This window comes from Grampus griseus (genome assembly GCF_964374135.1).
Source record: "Grampus griseus genome assembly, chromosome: 12".
Taxonomy (NCBI): Eukaryota; Metazoa; Chordata; class Mammalia; order Artiodactyla; family Delphinidae; genus Grampus; species Grampus griseus.
Genome location: NC_139006.1, coordinates 48,520,164 through 48,540,937, shown reverse-complemented (window position 1 = coordinate 48,540,937; position 20,774 = coordinate 48,520,164). Strand labels below are relative to the sequence as shown.

Genomic DNA, 20,774 nt, shown 5'->3' with positions numbered 1-20,774 from the left:
TTTCTATTATAATACCTCATTTTACTAATTTACAATACCTCATTTTACTAATTTACATGCTTTATAATATGTTTTGATACTTGATATGGTAGTTCCCTCTTTTCTTCCTTTTTTAAACTTTGACTATTCTTGGTACATATAAATTTTAGAATAAGCTTGTTATGTTACATGTAAACACCCACTGAGATTTCAAACAGTTGCATTCATCGGTTTTTTCTTATACAGGTGAATTTAGTCTCTCCAGGGTTTTTTTTAAGATTCCATTGAGTCTCTTATACTGTTGGCCCAAGAAAATTCCGGCAGTATAGCAAATACCAAAATCTGTTTAGAAGAGAGAACTGAGTAGGAGGTAATGGGGAAAATGGGCAAATTGACAAAAATTTCATGCTAAAATACTAGTTTTGTAACATATTTGTATATGTAGTATTCATTTAATGTATATCTGTGAGTATATAACTGTGTCTATAGACATAGATAAATATATGGATAGATCAAGTGTCACATATAAGTAGAACATCTTATCCTTTCTGCCCATTTGCATTAATTTTTCTGTTATTTGTTGTTCATGTAGTTTTCCCAATTTTTTTCTTGTATTGTTATTTCTTACATATTTATAGAAATATTGATAGATATCTCTTATCTTTTGTATAAGTTGTAAATTGTTATTCTGCCTGTACTATTTTTTTAACTTATTTATGGTAGCTTTTTCATAGAGATATTAGTATGTAGACCAATGTGTTATCTTACAAATTCTGGGATTTTTGTAATGTTTTAAAAATTCTTCCTCATATTAAGATTATTAAGATTTTTAATTATTTCTAATCCTTTCTTTTACATTGTTTCTTTAACCATCTGAAGTTTATTTTTTTTATTGCATGAGGCAGATATGATACTTTTTTCTTAATTATTTGAATTATCCTAATATTATTCATTGATTGTCCATCTCCATTTTAATTTGAAATGGAAATTTTGTAATAAACTAAACTCATATATGGGTAATAAAATGATTACTTATTTTAGCCTGTTTTATATTTGGATAATGACATTCATGCTAAATTTCATTTTTCTCTTTTTTAGTATTGTGGAGAAAAGATATATATGCCTGGAATTTATTATTATATTCAGTATAAATTTTCTTATTTTTCATACTATAATCTTGCCTCAAATATTTGGATACTCTTTTTTGTCCTTGTATCTATAAATAATGGACCAGACTGATTACTCGTTGCTAGCATAAGTTTTTGTTGTTTTTTGTTGCAGTTATTATTTGTTTGCTTTTTAGAAGTTGTCAGGGTCTGCTTACATTGAGGGTTTTATGCAGTGTGTAAAAATTTTACTCAGGCTCTTTGTAAATAGGAGGTAATATGCTTAGGCAGGAAAGTTGTGGGCCTTTTCTTTTGCCTTAATAAGCTTACTTTTGAGTTTGTAGCCCCTTAGAATCTTTTCCCTCATTGATAAATCTGTTTTTATTTTTCCTCACTCACCTGTTTGGGTCTATGTAAGATTCTGCTAGTTATGTAGGCCCTGTTTTGTTTCTCTCTAGAGCCATAACTTCTATTCTTAGATAGCCTCTCCATCTTAGGCAGATCTCCAATGTGGTTAGAGAATTCTTCTCATGGCAATGACTAGGAGGTAACTTCTCAGCCATGTATTCTGGATTCTTGGGATAGAAAGTAGTAAGACTGGACTGGCCCATCTCATCACAGGGAGCCCTTTAATTATTTACTTTGCCTATCACCTGGTTATTCTCACATACTGGGAATTTCTCGTGAATTCCACACAGAAGCCTTTTACCTCCCCTGAAATGGTCTCCACTTGTCTCTTCTGAGTTATACTTTTCTGTCCTCTGTTTTGACTATCAGTCTCATCTGATTACTCTGTTTCTGGGAATTCTTCTCAAATATACGTTCCAATGATTTTATTGACATACCTATATATTTTTTCCAAGAAATTTTGGTATGATATGGGAATTGGGGAAAAGTAATCATGTATCTTCAATTTAAATTCTTGAATTGGAGATTGTCTATGAAACGCACAACATTCTGACTGTATATTCCTTGTGTTTTTGTTAATTTGTGCCCCTTAGAGCCCAAGGTAGTGTTAGAATATATCTGTAGAACATGACTCCTACCAAGGAGTTTATAGTCCAGAAGAGGGATATTACTCTGAAAAACTAAATATTTGTGAACTTACATGTAATTATGTGTTTCCAATTTTTGGTAGTATATTAAATATCATGCACTTACGATTCTGTGGAAAGTCTTTTAGGAATAAATGGCATTTGAAGTGACCCTTGATGTAAAGGTAAAATTTAGAAACAGATAAAAGGTGAGAACAATTAGGTGGGAGTAATAATAAAAGGACTAGCTAAGGTAAGTATATAGCTGTTGTGGAAACAACACAGTATAATTTGACAAAAATATAATGGGGAATGTGAAGTAGAGTGTTTGTAATTTTGTCAGTGAGTTTAGGTGTGAGTTAAATTTACTACTGTCTTTTTTTTTGAATTTTATTTAATTTATTTTTTTATACAGCAGGTTCTTATTAGTTGGGAGGTGATGGTATGATGAATTGGGAGATTGGGATTGACATATGTACACTAATATGTATAAAATGGATAACTAATAAGAACCTGCTGTACTATTGTTTTTAAGATGTTAAAAATTTGATTTTTTATTGAGATCTTTTATTTTGACAGTTTGAAACGTCTTTGGAAGAATGGTAAGACCCTTTCGTGCTTCTTTTATATTTTTTATGTTCAAATTTTGATGATTAACCTGCTGTAGATGAGTTTATTTCAAAAGAAAAGGGAAATTGAAAGCAAAATTTTTATATTAAACATTAAAACTTATTTTTAAAAATATAAGAATTAGGATGTCTCTAGAAATGGCAGAATAGGGATTTCCAGGGCTCTGTCCTACCACAAAAACAACTGTAAAGTTGGTAAAACTTGATGAGAATCAACTTCTGCAGAAATGCGGGATCTAGTCCAAAACTTACAACAACAAGGGAAAAAGTTAAGGAAGAAAGAGTTACTACATTGCATGAAAGAAGGACTGTGGCTAAATTGCCCACTTGCCATCCTCCAGCCCTCAGATCAGTGGTGGCCATGAAGCAAATAGCCTGACTTGTGGTGAAGATTGCTAGTGCCAGAAGGAACAGTATGGACCTTATTCTCAAAGAATTATGGTTCAGTGTTTTGATAAGTCTGATGACTCCCTGAAGGACCAGCACAAAGGATTGTCTTTATTTTTTCCTGACTAAGAGCAATCACAGAGCTAGAACCACTTCCAGGCAGTGTTTGCTGAAAGTATTTGAAGTCATATATTTGCCAGCAATGTCTGAGGCTGTGGATTGGTCAGGACAAGCATTAAAAAGATCAAAATGCCTGGGAATAAAGAGTTTGGGAAAAGAGATACATTGGGGAATAGGGTTTTTCAATGCTCTCATATATACTACGGAATTAAAAAGTGCACACATATGAACAGTGTTGGACACATGCTCAGGAAGGACTAAGAAAACTTAATCTTTTACCTCTGGCTAGCCTTTAGTATCTGCACAGGTAAGAATTGAAGGTAGAGGCAGAGTTGTAAGCAGCCTGGATAAACATTAAAGGAGTACTCCAACTCCGAGCCAGTCTGCTAAGATTGGGAGTGTATATTTTTCCTTTTTTCCTTTTTGTTTTTTTGGGCCCCAGGTATTTAAGGTAACTTGGACAAAACTCAAGATCACCAGTAAGCTAATGAAACACTTCAATGGCCACAAATGAAAAGAATATAGATATTACAGTAAGTGTTTAGAAGAATCACTAAGCAAATAAAAACCCACCACAAACAACAAAAATAAACCCAGTAGAGGGAGGGTAATTTTATATCCATATCACATTAAAATACTCAAAATTTCCAGGTTTTTACAGAAATTATGAGGCAGGGAAAGAATAAAAGAAAATTTGCCCCATTAACAAGGGAAAAAAAAATGAAGGAAACTGGCTCTGAGGAAGCCTAGACATTGTGCTTATTGGACAAAGACTTTAAGTCAACTGTCTTAAGCATCCTCAAAGAGATAAAGTAAACTATGGACAAAAAACCCCAACAAAACCAGGAGAGTAATGTCTCAACAAATATAGAATATCAATAAAGAAATAGAAATTATGAGAAAGAATCAAATAAGACATTCTGGAGCTAAAAGGTACAATAACTGAAATGAAAAATTAGAGATGTTCCTCAACAGATTTGAGTAGGAAGAAGAGAGAATCACTGAATTTGAATATAGTTCACTTGAGATTATTCAGGCTGAGAAACAGAAGACAAAACAATGAAGAAAAATGAACAGAGCTTGTTAGACCAAGGGACACCATCAAGAATACAAACATACGCATAATGGCAGTCCAAGAGTGACAGGGGAGAGAAGAAGGGCATGAAAGAATATTTAAAGAAACATTGGTTAAAAACTCCCCAAGTTTGATGGAAGAAATGAATCTGTACTTCCATTAAATTCAGTGAACTCCAAGCAGGTTAAACTCAGAGATCCACACTAAGACATATCGTAGTAAAATTGTTGAAAGCCTGGGACAAAGGTAGTATCTTGAAAGCAGCAAGAGAGAAGTTACTCCTCATGTACAAGGGATTTTCAAGGGATTTTCAATATAAGTCATTTTCTCATCAGAAATTATGGAGGACAGAAGGCAGTGGATTGACATACGTAAAATGCTGGAAGAAAACAACTTGTCAGACAAAAACTCTGAATCCTGCATAAGTGTCCTTCAGAAATAAAGGAGAAATTAATATATTCCCAGATAAACAAAAACTGAGGGGCTCCACACATTATCAGAGCTGTTCTATCAGAAATCCTATAGGTAGTCCCTTCAGGCAGAAGTGAAAGGACACTAGACAGTAACTTGCAGCCATATGAAGGAATACCAAAAGTAAAGGTAGCTATAAAGATAAATACAAAAATTAGTATAATTGCGTTTTTATTTATCTATTTTGTTTTTCTATCTAATTATAATTAAATAGATAAAACAATAATTATAAATCTATATTAATGGGTACACAATGTATAAATGTCTGGTTTGTGAAAATGACAACATAAAAGGAAGAAGCAGATCTGTAAAGGAACAGAATTTTTAATACTGTTGAAAATACGTTGATTTTAATTCAAACTTAATTTTTGTGAAGTTAAGATGTTAGTTGTAACATCTAATCTCCAAGGAACCACTAAGAAAAACTCTAATAAAACAAACAAATAAATAAAAAACACAGAAATCCAATAGAGGGAAACTAAAACAATAAAATCAACTAACCACAAAAGAAGGGAGTTATGGAGAAATTAAAGAATAAAAAGATAATATAGAAAACAAGTAGCAGAATGCCAGAAGTAAGTCCTTTCTTATCAGTAATTACTTTTCATGAAAATGGATTAAACTCTCATATCAAAAGGTAGAGAGTGGTGGAATAGATAAGAATACATTCTCCAACTACATGTTGTTTATAAGAGACTCATTTGATGTCCAAAGACACAAGTAGGTTGAAAATGAAAGGATGAAAAATATATTCCAGGAAAATGGTAAACAGAAGAGAGCTTGAGTGGCTATACTAATATAACACAAAATAGACTTTAAGTCAAAACATATTCAAGAGACAAAGAATACTTGATATCTTGATAAAAGGGTAACACCATCAAGAAGACATAAAAATTATAAACCTATACATACCTAAAAACATAACCTCAAAAGCATGCAGTAAACTGACAGACGTGAAAGAAGTAGACAATTCTATAATAAGTTTGAGAATTCAGTACCCCCACTTTCAATAATGGATAAAAGAACCAAAAAGATCAATAAGGAATTAGACTTGCACAGCACTAAAACCATCTAGGCCTAACTGACTTATATAGTACCCTCCACGCAGCAACAGTAGAAATCACATTTTTTTCACATTCACATTGAACATTATTCAGGATAGACTGAACATTATTGAGCCACATTTAAAAATCTCAAAAATTTAAAAAGATTAAATTCATACAAAGTACCTTCTCTGACCCAATTCAATGAAACTAGAAATCAATAACAGAAGGAAACCTGGAAAATTCAGATATGTGTATAAATTAGACAGCATGCTCTAAACTCAGTGAGTCAATTTGTAATCACAGGAGATATTAGAAAATAAGTTGAGATGAATGAAAATGAAAACACGTGGTACCAAAACTTATGAGATGAAGTAAAAGAAGTTCCCAGAGGGAAATGGATAGCCATAAATGATTACATTAAAAAGAAGATTCCAAATCCAATAACCTAACTCTATAGCTTACAGAACTAGAAAAGAATGAGTGTGCTAAAACTAGCAAAAGAAAGGAAATAATAAGGACTAGAACACAGATAAATGAAATACAAGTAAAAAGAAACCAATAAATAGTATAAATGAAAAAAGTTGTTTCTTTGAGAAGATCAAACAAATTAACAGACCTTTTAGACTGACAAAAAAAGAGAAGACTTGAATTAAAAAATTCATTAAAAAATTGGGGACATTACTATGGATCTTGCATGAATAAAGATTATAAGATAATACAATGAACAGTTGATAATACTATGAACAACAAATTAGATAGCCAAGATGAAATAAACACATTCTTTAGAAACAAACTATCAAAGCTGACTCAGGAAGAAGTAGAAAATCTGAACAGGTCTGTAATGAGTAAAGAGATTGAATCAGTAAAATCACCCAACCAAAGAAAAACCCAGGACCAGATGGCTTCACTGGTGAATTCTACTAAACGTTGAAAGAATAATCAATAGCAATGCTTCTCAAACTCTTTCAAAAATTAGAAGAGAAGGAAAAACTTCGTAACCCATTCTATGAGGTCAGCAGTACCCTGATACTAAAGCCAGATAAAGACATCACAAGAAAAGGAAATGTAGACCAATCACTTTGAATATAGATGCAAAAATTCTCAACAAAATATCAGCAGCATGAATCCAGCAACATATTAATAGAATTATATATCATGACCAAGTAAGATTTATCCCAGGAATGTGAGAGTGGTTCAGAATACAAAAACCAATCAATGTAATGTATCACAGTAATAAAAGGAGGTGGGGGGAACTCGTGTGAACATCTCAATTGATGTGGGAAGCATGTGGCAAAATCCAACACCTTTTCATAATGAAAACACTCAAAAACTAGAATGGGAAGGGAATTTCCAAAACATGGTAAAGGACATTTATGAGAAACTCTTGACTGACATTACACTTAATGGTGTAGACAGAAAGGTTCCAACCTAAGATCAGGAATAAGACAAGGATGCCCATATATTGCCACTTCTGTTGAACATTGGAACTCTCGTGCTGTGCTGGTGGGAATGTAAAATGGTTCAGCCACTATGAAAAACAGTTTGGTGGTTCCTCAAAAAGTTAAATCTAGAATTACCATATGACCCAGTAATTTCACTCTGATGTATATACACAAAAGATTTTAAAACAGGTGTTCAAAAAAAAACTTGTATACAAATATTTGTATCATAAGTATTTACAATAGCCAAAAGGTAGAAACTACCTGAAATCCTTCAGTGGACTCATAGATAAATGAAGAGTGGTATATCTGTACAGTGGAATATTATTCAACCATAAAAAGTAATGAGGTTCTGATACATGCTACAACATGGATAAAATGAAACTTCCTGAAACGTACTTCTTCTTCAGTACAGTGAAAACTAGTCTAGAATTCAAGAATTGGACCAGAAGAATACTGATAATGAGAAATATTTCATTATTGAATATATAGAACTTTAGCTAGAAAGATTCTTTAGAAAAAATACATTTTAATTTGGACATTTTTCTAAAACCTTAATAACATAAAATATGAAATAGTAGTTTTACTCGTTGCATTTTATATTGTCTCCTCAGAAACTGCTAAACTGAAATTAGAGAAATAACTCTCAAATTATTTTCAGTAAACTTTTTTTTTGATAGCAACACTCTCTAGAAAAGACTATCATTAAAACAGTATTGGTTTACTATCCCCTCAAAAAATTTCAAATCATTTGAAACAAATTTTAAATTTCTCTTAATTTACCATGAAGTATAAAACCCATTTCCTATTAGAATTTTGCTATGTTCATCTCTTACACAGTACCATTAATATGTATAGTAAGTTTCACCACAAATATTTAAAATTCAATGTTAAAACATCACCTAAAATTTGTTTTACTAACTTTAAGTACAGCCTTCCTTTATTAATTGATTGCTTCTTTCCCGTCATAAAGGAGCAGAACTTCTTTCACAAAAGAGCTGAAAGATCTGAGTGTTGCTACACCAGTGAAAGAGGTCATACCAGAAGAATTGAGAGGTAAAGTTGTACCTCATACTAGAAAAGTATAATTATATTTAAAAGCTCATTGGCTTTTCATTTATACATTTCTCATTTTCACAAGAATCATGTATAAGTGTTTTGTAATCCTTATGAGTGACTAATAGAGGAAAGAGTCTCTGTATTGTTTGATTAAATATTTATTCAACAGATATTTATTCATTACTGTACTGTACCATATACTGCTCTAGGTCCTGAGTATATAATTATCCCTGCCCACTTCTCAAGAATGTAACTGTAATTCAGTGCTGTCCCATAGGACTTTCTGTGATAATAGAAGTGTTCTATGTCTCACTGTCCAATAGGGTAGCTACTAGCCACATACAGCAGTTGAGCACTTAAAATATGGCTAGTGAGACTGAGAAATTTAATTTTTAAGTTTAACTTTAAGTTACATTTAAATGTAAATTAGTTACATGTGGTTCATGGCTACCATATTGGACATCACAGCTCTTCTATATATATAAATTAAGACTAATATTCTTGTCAAAATTTCCAAATGTAAATGTATAATAATTTATATACTGGTATAAAATTTGTGTTAAAATTACTTCAACATATTTGACTATATCCTTGACATTAAACACTTCCTCCTACCTTTGCCACAAAAATTTGTTGAACACCTTCCTTTAGAGAAGGATAACCAATAAACTTAGAACTTTTCAGAAGCATGAATATTTTGTCATTTACTGCTGTCATTCATAGTGAGACTCTGTTTTTACTATTTTCCATTTATAATGAAAATGAAAAGCTGATTCATTACTTCTTAATTTTTCAAATGACAGATTCTAGGAGAAAATATCAATGTATTAATGGTCACAGTAACAGTTAAATAAACTACAATTATGTTTATTATAAACATGTATATTTGACTCTAAAATACAAGACAGCATCAGGATGAGGAAGATTTGTGGTAATTAAGTGTTTATGCTAATAAAAAATGCAGGTGGTTGCTCACTCCATATGAAACAGTAAAACTAATTGAGATGGTATTCTGCAAAAAAATTCAGAGAGATATTAAATAGAATGAATTGGAGACACCTTAAGTTATACACAAAACTTTCCATTTTCCAATGGAAAATTAATGTCTTTATTGTCCAAAAGTAAAACAAAACAAAATAAAACAAAGATCTGTCAGCCACCTTTCTTCTTGATCCAGTTTCACTGTTTTACCTCCAGCCCCAGCTCTTTGGAGGCTTTGCCTTTTTTGACACTTTGTGTTTGTTTATGTCTTCTTGTCATGTCACATTTTGGCAAAAGCCAATGTTCACAAGTATAAATCTCACCAGAATGGGACTCATATCCGTCTTTTGTACTGCTCTACCTCCAGGGAGAGAGCATACTGCATAGAACATAACAGGCTCTCTACCCATTTCTTGCATAAATAGATGAATGAATACCCATGTTAATCATTTTGTTAATATTAAACCATATCATTCCAGAGCTGTGAACCAAGAATCACAAATATCTCTCATAAGGGAGTTAATTTGTATTGTAACTGACTAAATACAATTTGGAAATGATGATGAATTTCTGGCAAGGCTAACTAGGGATGTTGTTATCTGATAAGGTAAAGAACATAAAGTGTCTTGTTTCTAGGAACCTCTGAGGATTTTCAGTATTTGTCTGATAAATATTAGATAAAGCATTATGGTTTGCTTTTCTCATAGAATGGGAGGAAACACAAGCATAATTTCAAAATAAAGCTCTATAATACAGCTTGTGAATAGAACGTGTGTTTTTCCCTCAGAAAAAAATGTGCATGAAGATATTGTTTGAGACTTAGCTATTCTAATTATTTTATAAAATATTTATTTCAAAATCTGTCTTCAAAGGTTATAATTAATGTTATGATTGTATTATAATAAAACTGTCTTTAAAAGGCTAATTCACTTTTCTACAGTTCTCATAGTAAATATATAAATATTAAAAAGATGGCAACACAGCTAGTACCCCTGTTCCCACCATCCAGCTTATCGGCTGATTCATTAACCAATGTGAATACATATTTCTTTTTTAAGATGAAAAGTGTCCAGAATTAAAGCAGGAAATGGAAAGATTGCTATCAGAGGCCATCCAACTCATTAAAAGTCTAGAAACTGATCGTGCAGAAGCTGAAGAAGCTTTAAAACAACAAAAATCAAGAAAGAAAAGGATTAGCATGCAAATTGATTCTTGGTCAATCTGGAAACGTCAAGAAATCCCGTTAGCTGTACAGAAAGGTAATAATAAGAATTTTTCATATTGCCGTTTACTTTGTTGGAGAGGCGTGGATGATTAATTGAAGCTCTGAATTTAAAAATTACCTCTGTTTAGAGTGACCATATTATTCTGCATGCGAATCAGTGCATATTTGAAAGATACTATTAATAATAATGCTGAGTTTACAGACATAAATTGGGGCTGCACTGAGCAAACCTGGACCTGCTGTCATTTGGTGTTTGTTGGAAATGCCATTGAACTTGTGGTACCCAAGGGTCATGCAAACATTTGGTACATATTTCCCATAATGACTACAATATTTCAGTCACTAGAAATTTAGAAATTTAAAGTGATTGCCAGTTGGTGACATCAGCCACATCTTTAAATCTCGGAAAATGAGAGAATTCTAAGTGATATTTTAGGAACATGCATCTTCTTTTGAGAATTCAATAGTAAATTTGCTCTGGGAACTTCTAGCAGGCAAAGAAACTTAGGATGTTTCCAAGAGTCATGCAGGTAACATGTTTAAAAAGGAAACTGTCTTTTAGATTACAGAATGGAGGGACTTGTGGTCAAGTATTAAATAGTCTAAAGGTGTTGGATTTTTCATTTCCAAATACTGGTTCATCAAGCATGCCAGACTACCTGATCCTACCTGAGGCTGGAAGCTTTTTATGTTATCATAGGGTAACAATTTTAATTCAGGATTCACATGCTTTAGAAATGGGTTATATTAGGGTTCCCATATAACCCATGATTTAAGCCAAGACACCTTTGAGAGAAAAAAGGATGCTATTAATTATTATTCCGGTACAATAGCCATTAATTCAAATTATGTCAGACTCTACCCATATACATACCTTTATTATAATGTTATAAATCTTCTAAAGCTGTAGTCTCCCAAGTATAGTGTACACATTTCAGGGAGCTGCAAGAAAAGATGAGATGGTTCCTCAATTATGGTCTTTTAATAAAAGAAATTAAATGTAGGTTTAATGCCTGCTTCCACCTTTTAAAGTAATATGAAGCTCACAGCTTAAACTCTCCCTTTGTTCACTCCCTTCTGGAGCTCAGAGCTCAAGAAGCAGAAAATGGGCCCAGAGCCTAGGCTGGGACTAAATTTAATTCAACCTTTGTCTATGCTCTCTGTCACCCTTTACTAAAGAGCTCTTTATAAAGAGCTAACTATATAAAAATTATGCAAAACTCAGGTAACAGTAGACCTTTTTCTACCCACATTTAAAGTAATGTATTTTATAAAATATTTGGTGTCAACAGCTGTTTATAAAAATAAATAATTCATTTGGGCTTGGAGTGAGTTTGCTCTGATTCATAAGGGTTTTGAATAGGATTTGTGATGTGCATATGCTACTAATGTAATAGCATAGGTATATAATTTATAAGTGTGTACATACATACATATATATTGGTGTTTTAGAGGCAACTGAGGCTGCAGTAGGGTCAGAATAGTCATCAGGATCCCAGTAGATTGTTGAGTGGATTCATATTCACATCCACAGAGAGCCATCTGCCATTTTCCTAATTGTTTGAGAGGCTCTTCCTTGTCAATAGTAGTAGAAAAGTCGGGGGTAGGGGAGGGATAAATTGGAAGATTGGGATTGACATATACACTACTATATATAAAACAGATAACTAATAAGGACCTACTGTATAGCACGGGGAACTCTACTCAATACCCTGTAATGGCCTATATGGGAAAAGAATCCAAAAAAGAATAGATATATGTATATGTATAACTGATTCACTTTGCTGTATACCTGAAACTAACACAACGTTGTAAATAAAAAATTATAAAAAAAATAAAAATAAACATAAATTAACCCCCACCCCAAGAAAATGAAAGTCAATGTTGAGGGCTGATTTTCTTTAATTTTTTGCCAATCAAGTTATATGTAATCTCATATACCCCTTATAAGAGTGCTTAGATATTATAGTTTGGGGTCTATATGGAGTTCTACTTAAGGATTTACCAAAATAAAATTGAGATACATGCCTGCACATTCTAGGAGCCTAATAAATGCATTTTGAACGATGATGTATACCCTTGCCGTTGCTTATAATTTATTGTTTGAGTTGCCTTTTATTCAATATTAGTAAAGATCTACTTAAAAATCTGAAATGTATGTTCATCTGCTTTATTTTATTTAAGTAGCTAACGTATGCAATGAAATTTAGCTTTATTATCACTGTGTGTTTCTTAAGTGCCTTCTGTTTGTAACATATTAGTGAAAAGTTTATGTGCTTTCAGGAATATGCTGCAATTATATTGATATATTTAGGATATAATCTCTAAATATTTTGAATTTGTTTACAAACTATAAATTTATTTGTTTTTACAGTCTGTTTAGATTCTCGAAGTCTCTAGCATACGTGACAGGAAAAACTTCTAATTTCCATGACAGCCTTACCATTAAGTACAATGTGTGTAAAGGTTTTGATAATTTGGGGGGGTAACTTTACGGAAATTTACTTCTTTCTAGATGTCTTGTAGTTCCTTCTCCAGATCCATCCACCCCCCTAACTACCTCACCCATGCTTGTGACTTTTGTTTTGTGGCCCATGAGGCTGATTTATAATAGACTGCATAAAAGATATCTTTTGCACTCTGTCCTCCTTCTGGGTTCAGCCAATGGAAATCAGAGGCAAGAGACCATAGGAGATGATGGAGAAGAGTAAGGCTGAGGTATTGTACCTCTGACTTCCTTTCTGCTTGGTCACTGCACCCCTTTCCCAAATGACAGCCCTTGGCACTCGATATGCATCTAATGATAGAGTAAGTGCCTCTTCTTTTCCCTACCAAAAAAGATAACCAGAAATAAGCTTTTCATCATGAATTAGGTGCTGTATGAACCTATAAATTTTAAAATTGGATGTGCATAGCAATGTTTCCTTATAAAATAAGAATACATATATTATACCCAAGCAGCATCTGAAGACACAAATAAACTAATGACTCAGATTCACCCGGTACTCCCATTGTTCCTGCTTCTGTAAATTCCCTGTCTTTTCCTTAACTTACATTTATGGCTCCATGTACTTCCTTATGACCATCTAATGGGAGAGAAAAACAATCACAGCCCTGGTTTATGAAAGGTTTGAATGGTATGTTGATATAATTTGGGGAGCTACTGTATTACAATCTCAGTATGGAAAAGGTGGAGGCAAAATCACCTTGAAGAAGAAATGGCCTGAGGTATAGATGGGAAGTGGCAAAAGGGATTGCATAGTGGTCAGGGACTTAGAAAGAACATGAATGTAAGATCGGTGGAAGGAAGTCTATGAGAGTTTTGGGGATTAACGTTTCAAAAGGATGGGATGTGAAGATAATTGTGTCCCATATAAATGCTCACAAGAGTGCCTCTGCTATGGAGGAAGATCCGAGTAGTTAATAGAATGTTAAATATTCTGATTTTGGTTTTTTTAGACATTGTTTTGTCATGTGAATTAATCAGCTATCACTACAACAATTATTTGTAACAAGTCACTTTGGAACTCAGTTGCTTACAACAATAATGTTTTTTTTTTTTCTACTCATGGGTCTGTGTGTTGGCTAGGGAGGATTTCTTCAGGCTGCAGATCTAATGGGCTTGACTCAAGACTGTGTTGGGTTCAGGTGAGCTTCATATTTCTCTCATCCTCACTGGCTAGCAGCTCTGAGGGCCATTGTTTTCACATGGCAAGTGAGGAGAGTACAACATAGTGAGTAAAAAGATAGGATGCCCCTCAAGATGTTAGCTCAAAACTGGCATACTCTCACTGTTATTCGCATCGCTTAGTCAAAATAAGTACCATGTCTGAATCACAAATGAGTGTGACAAGAAACTACCTTTAATCCAAAGGGGAGGTAGTGAGCAACAGTTTGGTCTGTCACAGCTTGCTTCTGATGACTCTCCCTGATACTGAGTTGTTTTTTCTGTGGTTTCTACATATTTTATAGAGAACTCATTTTCCTCTGTTTGTATTATATTTTCTATGGAAGTCAGTAATCCTTTGACTGCTTTTTTGCCTCTGTTAGGATCCTAGAAGTTTTATTGGTTCTTGACTAGTAAATTAGACCATACTAATTTCTTAGCTTGAGTTTGATATCTAAATCTTCATAAGTTTCAAGTTTGGCTTTTTTATTTCTTTGAAGTCATTCTTTTTCTATCCAGGGCCCAGTTAATGAGTATTCTATTCATGGCATCCAAGTCCAAAGTTGTCAACATATTTTTAATAGCTAAATCAATTTATTTAATGGTTTTGGGTCTCTTTTCTCTGTCTTCTTGAGTCAGTTTTGATAATTTGTGTCTTCTAAGGAATTTGTCCATTTCGTTTTAGTTGTCTTATTTGCTGGCCTAATCTTGTTCCTAAAATTCTCTTATAATTTTAATTTCTATAATAGCAGTAGAGACAACATTTCTTTCATTCTTGATTTTGGTAATTTGTTCTTTCTCTCTGTATTTTTCTTAGTCTACCGAAAGTTACATCAATTTTGTTGATCTTTTAAAAAAGTCAATTTTTTCTTTTCTTGATTTCTCTATTGTTTTTCAGCTTTGATATAATTGATTTCTTCTCTGATTCCCTTTCTCATGCTTGCTTCGGGAATAATTTAACCTACTATTTCTCTTTTCATGAAGTAGAAGCGTTGATTATTTTTTTGATACCTTCTTTTCTAGAATAGGTATTTAAGAACTGAATTTACTTTTAAGAACTGTGTTAAGGCTTCCCTGGTGGTGCAGTGGTTGAGAGTCCGCCTGCCGATGCAGGGGACACGGGTTCGTGCCCTGGTCCGGGAAGATTCCACATGCCGCGGAGCGGCTAGGCCTGTGAGCCATGGCCGCTGAGCCTGTGCGTCTGGAGCCTGTGCTCCGCAATGGGAGAGGCCACAACAGTGAGAGGCCCGCGTACCGCAAAAACAACAACAACAAAACAAAAACAAAAAAAAAGAACTGTGTTAGTTGCATTTCATAAATGTTCATATGCTGTGAGTTTATTTTTAATTAGGTAAAAAATATTTTTAAAATTCTTTTGTGATTTCTTTTTGGACCTATTATTTATTTAGAAGTTGCTATTTAATTTGCAAATATTTGGGGATTTTTCGAATTTTTTTCCCCAATTTTTTTTGTCGATTTCTAATTTAATTTTTTGTGTTTAGAAACATTTCAATCACATTAAAATTATTTAGAATAAAAATTGCCTAGCATTTTATCTATCTTGGAGAATATTCTGTGTGTGGTTGAAATTAATATGTATTCTGCTTTTGTTAGGTGCAGTGTCTGTAAATGTGTTAGGTGAAATCCCTGAAACCCTAATATCCTTTGCTTCCCATTTTAATATATCTGTTTGGTATAGGAGACTGGGGAGAAAGCCTAAGGCTCACCCAAATGACAAGTCCAATAAGAAGTCATTACATGAAGCTGAGGATCCAAAGGTTTCCATCCCCAGCATAAATAAGTGTGAATCATGAATAAACCTATTGCTCAGATTGAATAGTAAAGAAAGTTGCTTGTTTCACTTAGCAGAGGAAAGCAAACAGTATTCCAAGAATTCTTAATGTACTGATTCAAATGGATTTGTGACTGAAATTCCTGCTGTCTGTGTATCTGAAAATACACAGTGGAGAATGTCATTTAAATGTTCTGTGGGTTGGTAGTAAAGCTAGGCATCTTCAGGAGCAAAGACAGATTTTTTTCTGGAAGATTGAAAATTCAATCCAAATATCAGGGAACTCTCTCAGATAGGGTTTCAAGATAAAAAATAACTCAATATCAAATATCATAAAACACAAAGATGCAGATTCAATGAGTGTGAGCTGGTAAAAACAGCAGAATCTTACTCAAAAAGTTTTCAGATATTGAACATGAGATTATAAAATGAGTATGTTTACTATGTTTCAAGAAATAAAAAGAGAAGTTTGAAAGTAAAAACAAGGACTAAGAGACTAATTTTAAAAGAAAGCAAAAGTGGAAATAAAAAAGACTTCCTAGATATTAAAATATATTATTCAAAATTAATAACACAGTGGTTGGTTAAATGGTTTGTTAGACTAAGGAAGAGAAAAGTAATATCTGTGAACTTGGAAGAATTTGAATGGAATGCATCACAGGTACACAAGGAGAAGGAAAATATAAATAAAATATTTAAAAGCATTGAGTATAAGATGAGAAAGTATGATGAATATCTAATAGAAGATCAGCATGGAGATAATGATGGTAATACTTAACAAGATGGTGACTGACTTTTTAAAACAAAAATGCTACTGTTGGGCTTCCCTGGTGGCGCAGTGGTTGAGAGTCCGCCTGCCGATGCAGGGGACACGGGTTCGTGCCCCGGTCCGGGAAGATCCCACATGCCGCGGAGTGGCTGGGCCCGTGAGCCATGGCCGCTGAGCCTGCGTGTCCGGAGCCTGTGCTCCACAACGGGAGAAGCCACAACAGTGAGAGGCCCGCGTACCACACCAAAAAAACAACAAATGTTACTGTCTAATTAGGATAAACAAAGTAAAAGGGAATGGTGTCAAATATTGCACAAATTCAAGAAATTAGAAAACATTTAGAACTGTATCATTAAATCTTACTAAAATTATCTTCACATGAGTGAAAAAAGCTAAATTATTATTTAAAGGAAAATAAATAGCTTTTATAATATCAGAAAAGAAGATGGATTCATAGTTATTGAAATATATGACTTCAGAATTTAGAAAAATAAAAGTAAAATAAATACAAAGGAAAAAAACAGAAAACCAATTACAAAATTGTTAAATAATGAAATATATATAATTCCAAAGATATGCAGAACTACATGTTGATAAATAAAAAAAGAATAATAAAAAAAAAAGGAAAACCAGTGGCAAAATTAATCAAGAACACAGAGAAAATATATGAATAAATCCAATTAGAAATTAAAATGGTATCTAAAAATGTAGCAGTGATTAATAATAAGGAAGATATTCAGAACAAATCTCTTAGAATATTATTGAAATTTTGAGGAACTAGATAAATTCACAGGAAAAATGGATTGATGAATAAATAGATAACCAAAATATACATATACGCCTTTGACTTAATAACTAAAAATCCTTCCCTGCAAAATGTGTACATATATACATACATACTAGGGCAATAGAACTTTACATGCAATTTCAAACTTCCACAAGATCACAGAGAACAGAAATAAAAGAAACTACAACTGATATAAGAAGCTAGCATAAATAATAAAGCAAATTAGACGAGGACAGTACAAATATGGAAAATTATAAGCCCAAATCACGAGTATATATGCAAAGTATCTTCAGTGAATACAGCAGCAAAACCCACCAATAAGTTTATTTTTAAAAAGATGAAAAGAGCCTCAAGCTAGCCAATGTAATTTTATTCCAAGAGTTCAAGGTTAGGCTAGCCTTAGAAATTTAACAGCATAAGGAGGAAATATTTTATATAGTTTCTCTAAAATTGTCCTAGTCTGTTAATTGACATTTAATTTAATTTATAATTTATATTTATTTTATTTGAGGGAAATTTCCATATTTATTACTTCAAATATTTTTATACAAAACAGAAAATTTTTATCCATTTATTCAAATTCTCTTTTCTATTGTTTGATAGCATTTTGTCATTTTCTTCCTATAGGCCTTGCACAACTCAGGTTTATCACTAGATCTGTCCGTTTTAATTTGTTTTAATTTTACTGTTGTGAGATTATTCTGTTTTCAACATAATCTTTATTTTTGTGGATAAACTTTATTTTGTATATTAATTTTATATGAATTATTTTTATAATTTTCGGTGATTTTTATATAGTTTAATCCCTTTGATGGTGAGTGAAGAAAGCAATATATTTTTAGTGCAATACTAAAATAACTTATTTTAGGGACTTACCTGGCGGTCTAGTGACTAAGACTCCATGCTTCCACTGCAGGGGGCACAGGTTCCATTCCTGGTCAGGGAACTAGGATCCTGCATGCCACACGGCATGGCCAAAAAATAAAAATAAAAAAGTAACTTATTTTAGATTTAGTAAGATTCACAGATAAGTAATTTCTGAAACTAAAATATTTCATATTTATTATCAAATAAAGATGTCCTTCTGGAGCTTTTGTTTTAAAATTTGATTTTCTTTTTTATTTTATCATCATATGTCTAGAACACGAGGCCTATTTGAAAGATATTGTAGAACTACGATGGCACCTTGAAGATAAAACTCATCGACTAAAACGTTTGGAGGAGGAAAAGGAGAAATTAGAAGAAGCTAATGCAAAGCTTCAAGCAGACATAGACAACGTGATTAAACATCGCCCTCTACTGCTTGCAAAGCGAGACCAGGAGCTTGTAGCTCTGAAGGAACATTATCAGAAAAAAATTGAGGTAAAGGAATAAATGAATGGATTTGCATTTTACAGATTGTTTCTTAGTTATAAAAATTTCAACTATAAGAAGTTAACATATCTTTCAAGGGTTCATTCTCGTTGAAAATTGACCTGCTATTTATTTTCTAAAGGAATTATCAAGTGACACACAGTACAGTTGATTGATATTCATTTAAACTTTTCCCATACTTTTAAACTTAGGAATATTAATAATATTTAGTAGTCTACTAATACGATTTTGGAGATTTAACACATTATGGTATTATTTGAATCCATAAATCAAACTTAGAAAGAATGTCATCAATTTCATTGTTGATGAAAATATGTAACTGACATGAGCAGCCATGATCATGTTCCTCTCTATGTACATGTGAATTTTTCTTGGCTGTATATCTAGTGGAGTATCTACTGAGTCATGGGTTATATACATTTTCAACTTCATTAGATAAAATCACATTGCTCTCCAAAGTGTCTCTGACAGCTTATATTCCTAAAGTAGTAGCAGTGCTGGAGACGTCCCATTTCTCCACTGTGGACAAGAATTCTAGTAGTATCATTTTTTCTTAATAGTAGCCCCCTTATTTAGTTGGATGGCAATGTGTCAGGCTAAAAGTCATCCCCCAAATTGCCTTTACTCATGGTATTTCTAACGAGATGTAGGTAGGAGTTATATAGGGGTTTTTTTAGGAAAGCTTCTTGAAATGGACTGACTCACTCAGAAGTAGCACCCTTAGCCATCTCCTAAACTTACAGCAACCCAGATATGACAGCTGCAGCTCTGATTTGATTTTATAGCACAAAGCAACCTTGGGAATGGAACCCAGATCCAGAATGGCTGAATAGAAAGGCAGAAGATACCTTGTATCTATTTCTGGGAGAGAAAAATAAACTATAATCTTGTTTCTTTGACTTATTTCTGCTATAGCCAAACCCAGTCCTAACTGATCCACCTCACATTTTTGTCAACATTTTTATTGTCATACTTTAAAGTTTGTCAATAGGTGTGTGAATTGGTATCCCTTTATTATTTTAGTGTGTTTTTCCCCGATAGTGGACATAGGCATTTCTGAGTCAGGGGTAGCAGGGTTGTTGAGCAGCTGGAAGACCATGCTTGGTAATGGGAGGAAAATATGAAAACACATTCTAGCAGATCAAGAAAATAGCAACCTTTGCATAGAGCTTATCAGAGTCACTGCGATGATTAATTTTTTGAGTCAACTTGGCTGGGCCAGGATGCCCAGGTATTTGATCAGACGTTATTATAGATGTTTCTGTGAAGCAGTTTTTTGGATGAGATTAACATTTAAATCAATGGACTTTTAATAAAGCAGATAGGCAAGAAAATAAATAAAAGGCATCCAGATTGTAAAGGAAGAAGTAAAATGATCTCTATTTGCAGAGGACATGATCTTACATATAGAAAATCATGAAGAATTCACAAAACAAACTATTAGAGCTAATAAACAAGTTTAGTAAAGTTGGAGGATGCAAGCTCAACACACAAAACTCAGTTGTATTTTCATATACTAGTTTTGAACAATCCAAAAATGAAATTAAGAAAACAGTTCTACTTAATACCATTAAACATGATAAAGTAGGAATAAATTTAATAAAGTGCAAGACTTTTTCACTAAAAACTATAATATTTTGCTGAAATAAATTAGACCTAAATAAATAGAAAGATAATCCGTGTTCACGGATTTGACTTAATATTGTTAATATGTCAATGGTACCCAAAGCTATCTTCAGATTAAATGCAATATCTGACAAAGTGTCAAGATCTTTTTGCAGAAATTGAAAAGCCTGTTCTAATATTGATACGGAATTGCACGGGATCCCAAAAA

The 20,774-nt window shown here is 32.9% G+C and overlaps 1 protein-coding gene across 1 annotated transcript in view; it reads left to right on the top strand.

The window, feature by feature from the left end:
- Window positions 1-20,774, top strand: part of CCDC178 (coiled-coil domain containing 178) — a gene marked incomplete at both ends in the record, with an annotated part of 378,504 nt that overhangs the window by 36,695 nt on the left and 321,035 nt on the right. The window contains 4 exon segments of the mRNA XM_082667126.1: window positions 2,699-2,721; window positions 8,260-8,342; window positions 10,385-10,585; window positions 18,708-18,928. Of these exon segments, the coding sequence (XP_082523252.1) occupies window positions 2,699-2,721; window positions 8,260-8,342; window positions 10,385-10,585; window positions 18,708-18,928 (528 nt within the window).